Source organism: Erpetoichthys calabaricus, chromosome 17 (assembly GCF_900747795.2).
Source record: "Erpetoichthys calabaricus chromosome 17, fErpCal1.3, whole genome shotgun sequence".
NCBI classification, from domain to species: Eukaryota; Metazoa; Chordata; class Cladistia; order Polypteriformes; family Polypteridae; genus Erpetoichthys; species Erpetoichthys calabaricus.
Window position 1 is genome coordinate 8,994,759 of NC_041410.2, and position 15,899 is coordinate 9,010,657.

Below are 15,899 nucleotides of genomic sequence, written 5' to 3' on the forward strand. Positions count from 1 at the left end.
GCACATTTCCACTTTTGTGCTTACGCCATGTTTTAGTGTGAATTCTACGCACGGCGTTATACATGAGGCCCAGGAGAGCTACTGTGGCTTCAGGTTTTCATTCTAACCCTTTTCTTAATTAGTGACCAGATTTTGCTGCTAATTCACTCTTTGCCTTAATTTTAAAAGACTCAGACCCCTTAATTATTTCTTTTTTCCTTAATTAGCAACCAAACAATATTGAGACACAAAATGTACCAACATATAAGCAACAACCTGCGTCCATCACACAATAGCTGAAAAGAAAGAAAGGTGAAGGCCTCAGTAATGCTGATCTGCTGAGGTCCACAAAACATTTTTACAGCCAGCGCTCTTAAAAAAGAAAATCAACAGTTTTAGAAATGTCTGCCATGGCAGAATGAGCGCCATGGAATTAAATAATGGGTTTAATGAGCAATGAGAATTGACTTCAAATTAAGAAACTGAATGACGTGAAGTGTCCTGCGGTGGGTTGGCACCCTGCCCAGGATTGGTTCCCTGCCTTGTGCCCTGTGTTGGCTGGGATTGGCTCCAGCAGACCCCCGTGACCCTGTGTTCGGATTCAGCGGGTTGGAAAATGGATGGATGGATGACGTGAAGTTGGTTGGAGTTTGAGGCCTCATCTGTTGGCTCACCTTCACATTAAATTTATGTTTAGGTGCCGTTTAAGGAAAAAAAAAAAACGATCAATTCAGCGGTCAGAGTCTCAAGAAAAGTCAATTAAAATAAAGGGAAATAGATGCCAGGTTTTGCCATCAGGCAAGAGATACAGAGCAATGAAAACCAGGACCACCCGCCTTAAAAACAGCTTTTACAGTAATCCCTCCTCCATCGCGGGGGTTGCGTTCCAGAGCCACCCGTGAAATAAGAAAATCTGCGAAGTAGAAACCATATGTTTATATGGTTATTTTTATATATTTTAAGCCCTTATAAACTCTCCCACACTATTATAAACATTTCACGCACAATTATACAGCATAAACCCTTTGTATTCTCTTAGATATTAGGTAAGATTCATTGAAATTATGTATGTAAACACAGTTTACATACAGTAAAACCTAAATATTATTTTAAAGATATCGAGCGTCTCCAATATCACATACGTTACAGCCATTACGACAGACAGGCCACCAGCAATAAAAACGTACAATGCAAAAAAAATTGTATACAGTAAAATGTGTGTACAGTGACACTAAACTATGTACATGTAATAAGTACTGTACGTAAATAATTATGGTTACTCACCAACAATGACACGATGACTTGTACGATAACGATGAGTTTAATTTTACTGCACAACAAAGGAGAGTGTTATAGCTCTTCTAAAGGAGCCTCTTCAGGCGACTGTTTAGCACCGCCGTTGTTCTTCTTCCAGCACTCTTCAATCCAAATCCCTAAAGCAGATTCCATCCAGACTACTGCCTTATCACGTTCACTTGCAACTCGTTCTGCGCCCTGATTAAAAGACACTGTGGCCGTAGATCTTATATGCTTTTCCTCCTTTTTAAATAAAAAGAATCGTGGACTCATTGATGCTGTAATGGTGTCCTGCAGCGGTGTAGCTGTTCCCTTCCTTCAACATGTCCAAAACTTTTACCTTTTCTGCAATCATTTGCATCTTCTGTTGGCGCTTGGACACGGCTCCTGAAGCAGTAGCAGGGGCACTCATTGAGTGAGATTAGACTTCCTGGTTAATGCAGCACTCCGTCGCTGAGCCAATCAGCAGCACACAGGAACTTAACCGCGTGCTCTGATTGGGTAGCTTCTCAGCCATCCACCAGTAGCGTCCCTTGTTTGAATTCAAATGCGTCCCTTGTTTGAATTCAAATGGGCAAATCAACTGAGGAAGCACACGTACTATAGACCGCAGACATCCGCGAAGCAGTGAAAAATCCGCGCTATATATTCACATATGCTTACATTTAAAATCCGCGATGGAGTGAAGCCGCGAAAGACGAAGCGCGATATAGCAAGGGATCACTGTATACCAAAAGCAATCATGGCCCTTATCTCAGAATAAAATGGCTAATCTATCTATCTATCTACAGTATCTTTCATAGTAAACACCATACTGAAATGATTCAAATACTCAAGGTGCATAGGACATTTTGTTTAATAGCGACTTTCCACAAGAGCAAGGACACAGACTCACACAAAGAATGCGGATGGCAACCTGCAAACTAAGAAGGGTATTTAGAAATAAAAATAAAACATTTACATGTATACACCTAGGTATGACTCAGTTACAGGCTGATGTCTTCATTTCATCACTTAGGTGAGGTAGGCACAGTCTACTTGTTTGATAAGTATGGCAGTGTATTTAGAGGAGGAGGAGGAGATGTTAGGAGCAGGCACTGATACAGCACATCGCCGCACCCATCATATGACAAACCAACTCAGGATCCTAATTTAGGACCCGAGTGCAGCCATGCAACAGGTGACACCTCAGCACCACACGAGTTCAGATGGGAGATATTTTATGGTGGCTGGAGAGCCAGTTCTGCCAACAACCCCCCAGGTTTTTCCCTGCAGGTTGGAGGGCCTAATTGTAGGGCTGGATGCAGAGATTAACGTCATACCCAGGACAGAGCAATTGCAGGTTAAGGGTCTTGCTCAAGGGCCCAACAGAGCAGAGTCCCTATTGGCGTGTACAGGATTCGAACTGGCAGCCTTTTGATTGCCAGTGTAGATCCCTACCTCAGAGCCACCACTCCGCCCGCCCACACAGAGCCAACAGATAATTCTGATAAGCAGTCACGTCTACCAGATGACTAAAGCTGGTGACTTCACTTTCTAAAAATTGCATATGTTGTCAATTCTCTAGGCCGGGTTCACACAGTGAGTAAGAATGTGTCATTTCTACAGGAACTTTGGTTCAGTTCCTGCCTGCTTGCTGGCGCTGAATGGCTAAATGGGTTTTTGCCTTTTTAGTTTGGTTTCCATATACCTGGGGTCTCCAACCTTAACCCCAATGAGAGCTACTTTTACAAAACGAAAAGAGCTACTCGTGTTTTCTAACGTTTATTCTCATCGCTTATTTCAACCCAGACAAACTGAATACGCTTGTTTTGCCTGAACATTTACAAACTGTTGGTGTCCACAACTCACATTTTGCATTAAAACATCACAAAAAAATATTGAGTTCACCTGCAAGTGCATTTTGTACGTCTGTATGCATTATCTAGTGTATCTCACACTATTGACTTAAAACAGGAATGCTGTCAAAACAAAACAATGCAATTCCAAATCCACAGATGTGACTTATTCGTTTGTAATTTTGTCACATGTCACTGTGTCACTTTATTCACAGGTCCAGTTGCATGTGTGACGTGTTTTTTAGTTCGTTAGATGACTGGCACTGAGGTGTATGGTATTTAAATGTTTGTCTGTCAGTCTTGTTCTGAACTTTGATTTCATGACATTCATGTCAGACTCACCGAGGTATGGAGACCCAAATACAGCAGACATTTTCAGAGCTCTTAGGTGAAGATTCTTATAGTTATCTGGCTCTACTAAGCTCCAGAAATGCAGAGAATGCTGTTGAGACTTTAACATATCCCTTGGGGTCAGAGTGCAGGGTCAGCCATTGTACAGCGCCCCTGGAGCATTGCTGAAGGGCCCAGCAGAGTAGGATCTCTTTTGGCAGTGATGGGGATTCGACCCAGCAACCTTCTGGATACTGAAGTAATTTCCCCCATAGAATTCAATGTAAATAATAATAATAATAATAATTCATTGCATTTATATAGCGCTTTTCTCAGTACTCAGAGCGCTATCCACACAGGGAGGAACTGGGAAGCGAACCCACAATCTTCCAAAGTCTCCTTACTGCAAAGCAGCAGCACTACCACTGCGCCACCTGTTTAATTAATCCGTTTCGGACCGTACAAGCTGTATGTAAATATATATTTTTTTAAAGATTTTTAAGCACAAAAATAGTTAATTATACCATAGAATGCACAGTGTAATAGTAAACTAAATGATTACTTACTTCTTCTGGTCACTCCAGCTCCTTAATCGCTCAGCTGGAGCGACCGCTTCCTTCTTCCCCACCGAGTGTTGGCCAAAACACCCCTGCTTGGGCTCTCTCTCTCAGGGAGAATGCACAGGGAGAGACTGAACACGTGCGGAAATCATCGGCGTGTACGAACCGCAACAGAAACTGGCTTGTTCGTTACCCGAGCGTGTGGTCATGAACAGATGCAAAAGTTTGGCAAACTTTTTGGTCGTAACCCTGTACATGGTCCGAGACGTTCGTGACCGGAGGTTCCACTGCTGTATTGCTGTAAGGTGTCCTCGGAATTTAATGGATGTTCCAGGTAATTCACAACACAGCAAAGCCGAACCTGTTGTCACCGTGATGATATCTCACACTGCCACCTGCTGGATTCCTCCAGATTTACATGAAGTACGCGCACAAGTATAAACAGTAAAACGCTTGTGTAGCAGGAGCGTCCACTGGAACCTGGCCTTAGATTATTAGTCTGCTTTGTAACGGTTTGTACTGGCAATTATTTTATATATGGTGCTGTAATCATTTCATGTCTTTGGGAGCCATACAAATAAAAATCTCATGGTGCTGTGGACGCAGGATAGTAAACTTGAACTTGAATTGAACTTTGGTTTGGGGGGGGCTGTCAGGTGCTGACCCCACCTGCTGTGCAGGCTTATGATGAAGCCATATAGAAGCATGCAGCTTACTTAAAGTCATTTTTAAAAAATTTGCTTTGACGCAGGTCTGTCTTGTTTTCCACAGGTCATCTCATCTGAAGGCAGCCGATGCTTTGGCTGTGGCTCAGCTGCAGAAAGAGATCGCTGGATAGAAAATTTGCGCCGGTCATCTCAACCCAATAAGGTGAGAGCAGCAGTATGATAGATAGATAGATAGATAGATAGATAGATAGATAGATAGATAGATAGATAGATAGATAGATAGATAGATAGATAGATAGATAGATAGATAGATAGATAGATAGATAGATAGATAGATAGAATTCTTTATTGTCATTATGCATACACATAACGAAATTTTTTGTTGGTAGAACTCAGCTTCAAGGCAGAATACTTAAATACACAATACACTATAAATAATAAAATAAACATAATAAGTATAAAAGACAGCAGCAATAAAACATGATCAAGTCCAGACTTTTCCTGAGGTAGTACGCCTTCAGAGACCAGTGATCTGTGTATTCGAGTGTGTGAGTTTGATTACGAGGGTAAGTGCATGTGCATGTCTACAGTCGGGTAGGTTAGGGGTAGATGGGCCACAGCCTGGCACAAAGGGCAGCTGACCAGGGCATGAAGTAGCACAATGGTGAAGGAGCAAATCACGGGGCTAAAGCACACATTAAGAGCAGAAGGAACACAAACTACAGTAGGAAACAACACAAAGAATGAGTGTGCCATTAGCTAAAAGAAGATGTGTCAAATATGGAGGAGTGTGGCCCTCTTGTGGATACTGGGTGTATAGCACAGGGTTATGGTTTACATAACCACCATATTTTAAAAATATGTCAACAACTGTATGGCCATAAAGCACTTTTAGTTGATGTTTGGTAGAAAAAGGTGCAGTATATAAAGTTTCTCAGTTTAATTCATCATCCTGCCTCAGCTCAAAGCAGATCACTTAACCATTAGGACTCAAATTGTAAAAAGACAATTATAAAATCCATCCATCCATCCATCCATCCAGTATCCAACCCGCTATATCCGCCTACAGGGTCATGGGGGTCTGCTGGGGCCAATCCCAGCCAACACAGGGCACAAGGCAGGAAACAAACCCCAGGCAGGGCGCCAGCCCACCACAGCAATTATAAAATCATGTGAGGTAATGTTGACTGTGGAGAAGTGCTATATAATAATAAGAGGATATACTGTACAGTGCCCTCCATAATATTTGGGACAAAACCCCCTTTTTTCTTGATTTACCTCATTGTTTCACAGTTTAAAATTACAAATCAAACCATTCAGACATGATAAACGTGCACGTTGTACACATCCATTCAGGAGGATTTGTATACATTTCGGTCCCACCATGTAGAAATAACAACACTTTTTCATTTTTTTTAAATAATCTGTCTGAGATATCTAAATAGAAATTGAACAATCTCAACAAATTTCTTTGAACAATAAGTGTGCAACATTTCAACAAAATTGGTCCACGGGGGGCCAAGTTGTGTCATGAGGATAGACAGGCAGATGGACAGGCGGCTTTCGCAATAATGTGCTGGGTACATTATATATTGTAACACCCAAAACCAGACAGGGAGAAACAACACTGGAACTCATTCTAGGAGTTTGAATCACTGATGATCCTTCATGAACTGTCTTCCGACTGCGTTCCCAGTGCGGGAGACATTTTTTAAACGCTCCTAGACTCATTTAACTTCTCTACACTGCTCATCTTCCACTTCATTGTTAGGCCCTTCGCTCTTGTTGCCCCCCTACTCACTCATTTTCTCTGTGCTGTTTCTTCTCACTGCGGTGGGTTGGCACCCTGCCCGGGATTGGTTCCTGCCTTGTGCCCTGTGTTGGCTGGGATTGGCTCCAGCAGATCCCCGTGACCCTGTGTTCGGATTCAGCGGGTTGGATAATGGATGGATGGATGTTTCTTCTCATCCAGATGTGTGCCTCTGCTTCACAGCATGCTCTCCTCCTCACTGTCACCTCTGTTCCACCACCTTCCACCTTCAATCCTGTCTCTCGCGCTCCTATCAGCCATTTTCCCTGGACCTCCTGCTCCACCTGTCCATCCCGCCAAGTCCCCTGAGATGTTTCGTTTGCTCCTTCTGAAAGCACAGTGCTCAGTAGCTGTCCAGCCACACGGACCTCTGAGTCCCCACATCTGATTATTACAATACTAGCAAAATACCCGCGCTTCGCAGCAGAGAAGTAGTGTGTTAAAGAGGTTATGTAAACATATATATACATAAACATATATACTTATATATACATATCTACATATACACATATCTACATATATACATATATATATACATATACACATCCACATACATATACATATATCAACATATATATACACACACATATATATATATATATATATATCCATCCATCCATCCATCCATCCATTTTCCAACCCGCTGAATCCGAACACAGGGTCACGGGGGTCTGCTGGAGCCAATCCCAGCCAACACAGGGCACAAGGCAGGAACCAATCCTGGGCAGGGTGCCAACCCACCGCAGATATATATATATATATTTATATATATATATATATATATATATATATATATATATATATATATATATATATATATATATATATATATATATATATATACAGACACATATATATACATATTTACATATCTACATATATATATACACATATATACATATCTATCTATCTATCTGTCAGTTCAACACTCCGGTTGGAATATGACCAAGCCGTGCAAGCTTACTGTTAAGAATGCAACGTATACTTGTACAGGAGAAAAGCAATCTTGCCTCAAATCAATGGCAACCTTTTGTAGGTCTATGAACTTAATTTAAACTTTAGGTTTACACGGTGCTCTGTTTCCATAGTACCTGCACTCATGAATATATCTGTATGTGTCAGTCGCTGAAATCCCCGCGCTTGGCACCGGCGAAGTTCTGCTTTTAAATTTTTATTAAGAAGAAAAGAAAACCTTTTTAAATTGAGGTAAAATATACCACTAACAATTTGTTAAGGATCTGTTTTTTTGTGTAGCTGACTTCACACAGCCTCTCCGCTGTTTTATAAACGAACGCCATATAAGGTCTTCCTTTTTCGTTGCTTCGCCAACGGAAGCAGCCTTTTTATTTAATCCTGTTTTTACGATTGTTCTGTTTGTATACCAGTTTGTCAGTTCAGCACTCCGGTTGTAATATGACCAAGCCGTGCAAGCACACTCTTGAGAATGCAACGTATAGTTGTACAGGAGAAAAGCAATCTTGCCTGAAATCAATGGCAACCTTTTGTAGGTCTATGAACTTAATTTAAACTTTAGGTTTACACGGTGCTTTCTTTCTGAAGTACCTGCACTCATGAATATGTCTGTATGCGTCAGTCGCTCAAATCCCCGTGGTTCGCACCGGCGAAGTTCTGCTTTTAAATTTTTATTAAAAAGAAAAGAAAACCTTTTAAAATTGAGGTAAAATATACTAATAACAGTTTGTTAAGGATCTGTTTTTTTGTGAAGCTGCCTTCACTCGAGTGATCACTTCGAGCTTTAAGCCTGAGAAATCACCCCGTAAATGCACACGTTTAATTGCACATCTGTTAATATGTATGCTTACACAGTATTAAAAGACACTCAACAATTAACGTCATTTACCTTCGTTCCCGCGTTTGACTCGTGCTGTAAATCTCTTCCTTGTTTTCACTTCACGTGATTACGTAGGAGGCATAATACGTGACTCCGCCTCCTCCATTAGAGTATATGGACAAAAAACAGGTTCCAGTTATGACCATTACGCGTAGAATTTCGAAATGAAACCTGCCTAACTTTTGTAAGTAAGCTGTAAGGAATGAGCCTGCCAAATTTCAGCCTTCCACCTACACGGGAATTAGTGATGAGTGAGTCAGTCAGTCAGTGAGAGCTTTGCCTTTTATTAGTATAGATTCAAATGCACTTAAGAAAAGGGTGCAGATTCAAATCCCAATACTATCTGAATCTAACTGAATCACATAACCCAGTCATGGTTGAGTTTTAAAAATATAAAAACTTTTATGTAAAGGTGCTGAATCAAATATAAATGTTGCCAATTCCCTCTCTACTGCTGACTTGCTATGTGACCCTAATCAAGACACATAACCTTGTAGTTTGTATTACAAAAACATTGTAACCACTAGGGGACGCCACTGAGCCCCAAGCCCCAGACAGAGAAATACCCAAAACTATTCTGGGTTCATATAAATGATTTTTCCAGAACACCAGAAAAATACACCATTCACAGTTCTCTCCTTCCCCATCCAAGAGTGTTGCCAGATACCCCGAGTGTCACTTAGTTTAAGTGAGGGGGTGGGCTCTCTTTTAAATTGGACCTACAAACTCCATCTGGTCACTTCTCCAAGTTCTCAGGAGCATTTCCAGGGCGCGCAGAAACCAGGACAGTCCTCCCACCAATACTGCACCCTCTGGTGTTATCCAAAGTCCCCAACAGGGCAGTATTTCCAGACTCCAACTTTTATGCCACCCTGTGGGGGTCTTAATCTGGTCCAAGCTTGAGGAACACTGCCACCTTGTGTGTGGGGGAATGAACTGCTCCCGGTAAGCCTGTTCACCTAGTCCATGCAGTATGGCCTCCATCCTTTATCTCGGCCTGGATGCCTGTCCTTCCTCCCTGACACTTACAACATGCAGACAATTCTGGTGTTCACCATTTAAATGCATCATATAACATCCAGCGGCTACAATTTCAAACCCCAGCAGGGAATGGAAGGGGTGTTCATTTTTTTTATAAAGAAATCGAAATGGTTAATGGTTGGCATTTACTCTCTGAAAACGTTGTTACCTTCTGTCTTTATTCCACAGGATAACTGTCAGCGGACAGAAAACATACTCAGTTTTTGGGTAAACGAAGCTAAAGATCTTCCTCCCAAGAAAAAATATTTCTGCGAGCTCCATCTGAATGGCTCCCTCTATGCCCGCACTACCAGTAAAACCAGCACCTCAGGTAACCTGTTTTGGGGAGAGCTCTTTGAATTGGACAATCTTCCACCGGTGAATCAGATGACTCTGTACATCTTCAAGGATGATGAAGGCAGCAAGAAAAGGACAAAAGAGGAGAACGTACCACTGGGTAGTGTTGCAATATCCTTGCCAGAGCTCACTGGCCGCCAATTTGTGGAGCGCTGGTATCCGGTGACTGGCTATCTAGGCTCCGCCTCCAAAGACAGGGCAACCATTGCATCTCTCAGAGTCAAGGCCCGCTACCAGAATATCTTGGTGTTACCCATTGAGAAGTACAAGGATTTTGCAGAGTACATCACTTTCCACTACATGGACCTCTGTCTTCAGCTGGAGCCAATCTTGACCGTTAAAGAGAAGGAAGAACTGGCATGTGCCCTGGTGCATGTCCTACAGAGCATCGGCAAAGCCAAGGTAGGTTTCAAACTTTGAAGAAGTAACTGTTGTATTGTAGGCATTTTTTCTGAGGAGGCTGAGAAGTTTGAGAGGAATACGCCGTTGATAAATCAAAACACTTTCTTCATTACCCTGCTTACAGCGCCAAGTGTATCATCGTGGGTGAGTCTAACTCGCCAAGTCTATTTCTGGATCTGTGTCCTCTCGCAACCGATGCTTAGCACGCACCTACAGGAAGACTGTGGTAGAAATCAAATATATTAATTAAGAAAGAAACGTATCCTATACTAGGACAAGTCTGATAAAACCTCTTTGAGTCAGTAATCAGGCAGGAGAAAACGTGTCCATTTACTCCTCAGCAAATGCTTGAATTCATTACAGCAGTCTTTTAAAAATGATCAGAACAGTGCCAATCAATGCCAGCCTTTACTCTGATTGGTTTGTTGTCTTACACCCAAATGACTTATTGAAATAAAACTCTAATCCGTTGCACACACTTGTTCTTTTGATGCCTCTTAGATTTAGATATTAATCTCAAACTTTCTGTACAGGTAGCAACTGTCCAGTCTTTGTTTACAGGGCCTCTTTGTCATCTCCTGGTACATCTTTGTCTCAGTTGTTCACTTGGCCTTTACGTTTTTCCTTTTATACTCGAATAGGTTTCTGACATTAAATATATTTTAACCCTTCTTGCTGCTTCTTAAGATGAATGCTATGTTACCCTAAATCAGGGGTGGGCAAAGTCATTCCTGGAGGGCCACAGTGGCTGCGGGTTTTTGTTCCAACCCAGTTGCTTAATTAGAAAACAATCCTTGCCAGTAATTACATTTCATGGCTTGTTTGTGCTTTAACTCTGCGATGTCAAGTCATTCTCATATCCTAGATTTTTTTTTTCCATTCTAAGGATATCATCCAAATACTTTGAAGTGTAAAACGGAGAGGTAATTCTCAATCCTTCAATTTTTTCTCTTCTCTTTCCTTCCAAGTATTTAATTAAACCAAATAGTGCACGATAAATACACACAGGTGTAAAGGGTAACAAGCAAAATGGAGAACTGCTGGTTTCTTTTGTCATTTGTATCTTATTGCTAATAAGGAGCAATTAAAAACTGAGAATGCAGCTGTTTAAGACTTAAATAACCAATAAGGGTTCATAATCTTAATGAGGGAGACAACTAAAATGAAGCAGAAGTGTTTCTAGAGCAATAAGTGCTTCTTATTAAACAATTGGGTTGGAACAAAAACCTGCAGCCACTGCGGCCCTCCAGGAATGACTTTGCCCACCCCTGCCCTAAATTATTCTCTCACAAGATGCACACACACAGAGACCCTATCCACATAAGCACTTATTATAAGTGGTGTCTGCAGCCTGTCACTGCTCAGTACTCCACATAGAGACTCACTAGCATGAACAACACATACAGTAGGTGTCCTCGAATATAACTGAGACCTAAAGGCTACCTAGGCACATGAAGGCTGGTTCACCTTGGTTAATGCCACTTTCCAACCAACTAATGATATACAGGTGCTGGTCATAAAATTAGAATATCATGACAAAGTTGATTTATTTCAGTAATTCCATTCAAAAAGTGAAACTTGTACAGTAATCCCTCACTTATTGCGGGAGATAGGTTCCAAGGCCGGCCGCGATAACTGAATTTCCGCGAAGTAGGGACACCATATTTATTTAATTATTTAATGTGTATTTGGACGTTTTTAAACCCTCCCTGTATTGTTTACAACCCACCATTTACTCTATTAAAAACAGGGACAACTGCTAAGCAATATGAAATCGGTAGATAAGTTTACACTTACTGTATAGCGAAGTACACGTAGCAGCTTGTAGGCGGTCATGACGTCGTCGACCTTGTTGCAAAGATTCCTAAAGCAGATTCCATCCAGACTACTGCCTTATCACGTCCAGTTGCAACTCTTAAAGGACACTGCGGCCGTAGATCTTATATGCTTTTCCTCCTTTTTAAATAAAAAGAATCGATGTCCTGCAGCGGTGTAGCTGTTCCCTTCCTTCAACATATCCAAAACTTTTACCTTTTCTGCAATCATTTGCATCTTCTGTTGGTGCTTGGACACGGCCCCTGAAGCATTAGCACGTTAATGATGAATGAGTGAGATGAGACTTCCTGGTTAATGCAGCACTCCGTCGCTGAGCCAATCAGCAGCACACAGGAACTTAACTGCGTGCTCTGATTGGGTAGCTTCTCAGCCATCCGCAAATAGCATCTCTTGTATGAAATCAACTGGGCAAACCAACTGAGGAAGCAAGTAAAAAGACCCATTGTCCGCAGAAACCCGCGAAGCAGCGAAAAATCCGCGTTATGTATTTAGATATGCTTACATATAAAATCCGCGAAGTCGTGAATCCGCGAAAAGTGAACCGCGAAGTAGCGAGGGATTACTGTATATTAGATTCATTCATTACACACAGACTGATGTATTTCAAAAGTTTATTTCTTTTAATGTTGATGATTATAACTGACAACTAATTTTTTTATTTTTAATAAATTTGCAAAAACCTCAAGTAAACTTTTTTCACATTGTCATTATGGGGTGTTGTGTGTAGAATTCTGAGGAAAAAAATGAATTGAATCCATTTTGGAATAAGGCTATAACATAACAAAATGTGGAAAATGTGATGCGCTGTGAATACTTTCCGGATGCACTACACGTTATAGATAAAACATTGACAACTCAGCGAAGAAGAAAGAGCAGAGTGAAGAAAAGAGACTCAAAGGAAGACTGACAGTGGGGTATTGATTGATGCGGTAAGGGGGGGGGGGGGTTGGAGAGAGTGCTAGAAAGTTGTGTTTGGGGTTACGAAGTCGGCGTTCTTTTTCTTGATTGTTCAAGTAAAACTTTTGTGAGACTTTACTATGTCTGTCTGGTTTTTTTTTTAAACTTCTTCTCTTTTCGAGCCGGACGCGGAGGTCGCTACAGTATGGATAACAGATAGTAAAGATCGCATTAGCACAAACAAAAGGAAATTATTACTCGAAAAAAGGGAAATAATCATCACGGACCAGGTGTAATTGAAAAAATAGCAGGACAAAGCGAGGTCAGAAATGAAAGACAAAGAGTATAAAACAAAGTAAAACCTCATAAAGAAGTTAAAAAACAAGGGGGCCAAACACATGCAGAGCAGGTTAGAGAGAATTCAAAAGACATGCAGAGCAAAATACAGAATATGAAAGCAGAAAAAAAACCAAAAGTGTCAGAACAAAGAAAGTAAACCGCATTAGCGCAAACAAAGAGAAATTATTACTTGGAGAAATAACAAAAATATGGACATAGGTGATATGTCTGAAGTATGTAAATATTGTAAGGCTTTGAAGTTTAAGTCAGAGAATTTCAAACACGTGTTTTACCTCACATGCATTTATTGGTTACTTTGCAAAAAACATTATTAACTGCTGATAATGTCGATCGCTTTGTCTGTGCTGAAATTCCAAACAGAGAAACCTATCCTGAATTATGGTACAAAGTCATTAAACACGTGATGTCTCACGGACCTCATTTAAAAGATTCAGCACGTTGGCACTCGAAAGATTCCAAATATTGTTTTTAAAGAAGTTCTGAAATAAAAGTGAGATTAATGAAATAGCAACAATTCAAAGGAAAAAAAATCTTAAAAGTGTGCATCTAAAAAAACCAAAACACGGGGGTTAGTGAGCGAAACGAGCAGGGGATGAAGCCCCCTAGTTCATTTAAATTTTTAGCTGACAGTTCCTTCCTTTTTTTCATGCATTCTATTAGTATTCTGAATAAGACATTGCATTGTGCCCCCTACAGGCACTGTACTGAATTATACTGGAACACTGAGCAGGTCACCTAATCTGCCAGCACTGGAAACAAGTAAGGTATACAGTGGAACCTCGGTTTGCGAGTAACTTGGTTTACGAGTGTTTTGCAAGACGAGCAAAAATTTTTAATAAATTTTCATTTGATAAACAAGCGAGGTCTTGCAGTAGAGTAGTTTGTCTGCTGAGCGTCATGTGATCACAACTGAGCTGATGGTTCTTCTCTCTCACTGCGGGATTGTGGGTAATCGTCTCCTATTCGGCAGGCCTCACTCATATAGTCAACATCTGTACGAGCGTATAGTGTTTACTACAGCATTAGCATTGTGACTGTGTGCGCACGCGTGTGTGCTGTGACGTGCGAGTCCCCGTCTTGCACCCTAAAACACGAAGCTGAGTCTCAGTACTTTAGCAACACAAGCTTTAGTCAGCTTGAAACAGCAACAGCGCGGTTATTTATACACAGACACAGCAGTCAGGCAGGGCCCTGCACATTTATAATGTTCCTTGTTCCTTGTATCACCCATCGATGGCAGGCGTATATAGCATGTCCCCGATCTTTTCAGATTCGCTTTTATGGAGAACTGCTACAGCGCTGGGAGCCTATGATTGCTTTGGGACGCTCATCCGCGTGTTGTCCCGTTGGGTGCAATCCCACAAGAGTTTAGAAACTCACTCACACCAGCCATTATTCTTTTCAAAGGTAAAGTGCAAGTTAATTTGTTTTATGTATTTTTACTTTATATTTTGTATTAATCATTTTTATATGAATAGTTTTGGGTTGTGGAACAAATCATCTGAGTTTCCATTATTTCTTATGGGGAAATTCGCTTTGATATACGAGTGCTTTGGACTACGAGCTCGTTTCCGGAACGAATTATGCTCGCAAACCGAGGTTCCACTGTACTTTGTAAAGCTCTGTGACATAAGGTTCTGTAAGCAAGGTACTACATACAATCACAAATGGTCAGCTAAATACCTACATCTAATTCCGGTAACTTGAACTGACGTTAATGAATGTCCTTTTTCTTTCATCAGGACTTTTTGAAAGACCTGGGTATAGCAGAAGTAGACCGTTTTGATGAAAAGGAGTCACTCATCTTCAGAGAAAATACGCTTGCCACCAAAGCCATTGACGAGTATATGAAACTGGTCGGCCAGAAGTACCTCACCGATACCCTTGGTACAGTATGCTTTGCATGACCTTCAAGTTAAGAGAGAAACCTTTGTCATACAATAAATATTTGTCCAACACCTTTGTCAAGGAGCACAAAGCCATTTCCAGAATCTTTAATCGTACAGTAGGAACCATTGTTCAAATTCACACATGGAGCATAGAGCAGAATTTGATCCTAAAACCATGCAGTTCAACTTTAGCTGCATGGTCTCTATCCATCCATTCATCTTCTGTACCCGCTTTATTGAACATAAGCCTAAGCCATTCCAAAATGATTACGTATTTTCTGTAGCTTTGCTTTTGTTGGTCTTTAAAGCGAAGGGAAAATTTTAGACTAGGATGTATCATAGAGGGATGAAATGGCAAAGTAATGACATGAAGCTTTAACATCGGTTGTGCATAACTGAAACATAACGATCACAGGGCTGCTTTTATGCCATCTTCTCCTGGTAGTTCTGTCCTCCTCAGACAGATCTTGACCACCGGAGGACCTTATCCCTCTCGGGTTCAGACACAGGTGTGCTACACTGTTATTTCCAATGCGCTCACACTGGTTCAAAAACACTGATCTATTGTAATTCGAGTCTTTCGAGTGTTCATCATCGTTTAGTCTCTCTACTATTCTCTCTCAAGGTAATTTCATCAGCCATGTCTACGAGTCTGGGGACAGCTGTGAGGTTGATCCACAGAAATGCTCCCCTAATGAGCTACCAGAAAATCAGCACAACTTGCAAAATAAGTGTGAAGAAGTCTTTCGCCACATCACAGAGGAATACAGGTGAATCTTGGAGAGTATGGCTGACAGTTTGCAGT

The 15,899-nt window shown here is 41.2% G+C and overlaps 1 protein-coding gene across 2 annotated transcripts in view; it reads left to right on the forward strand.

Moving 5' to 3' along the window:
- rasal3 (RAS protein activator like 3) overlaps positions 1–15,899 on the forward strand; it is an 82,796-nt gene that overhangs the window by 47,514 nt on the left and 19,383 nt on the right. For both annotated transcript variants that reach the window (XM_028822957.2, XM_028822958.2), the window contains 4 exons: positions 4,775–4,873; positions 9,543–10,112; positions 14,948–15,092; positions 15,720–15,864. In XM_028822957.2, coding sequence (XP_028678790.1) covers positions 4,775–4,873; positions 9,543–10,112; positions 14,948–15,092; positions 15,720–15,864 — 959 coding nt within the window. The remainder of the gene's footprint in view (positions 1–4,774; positions 4,874–9,542; positions 10,113–14,947; positions 15,093–15,719; positions 15,865–15,899) is intronic.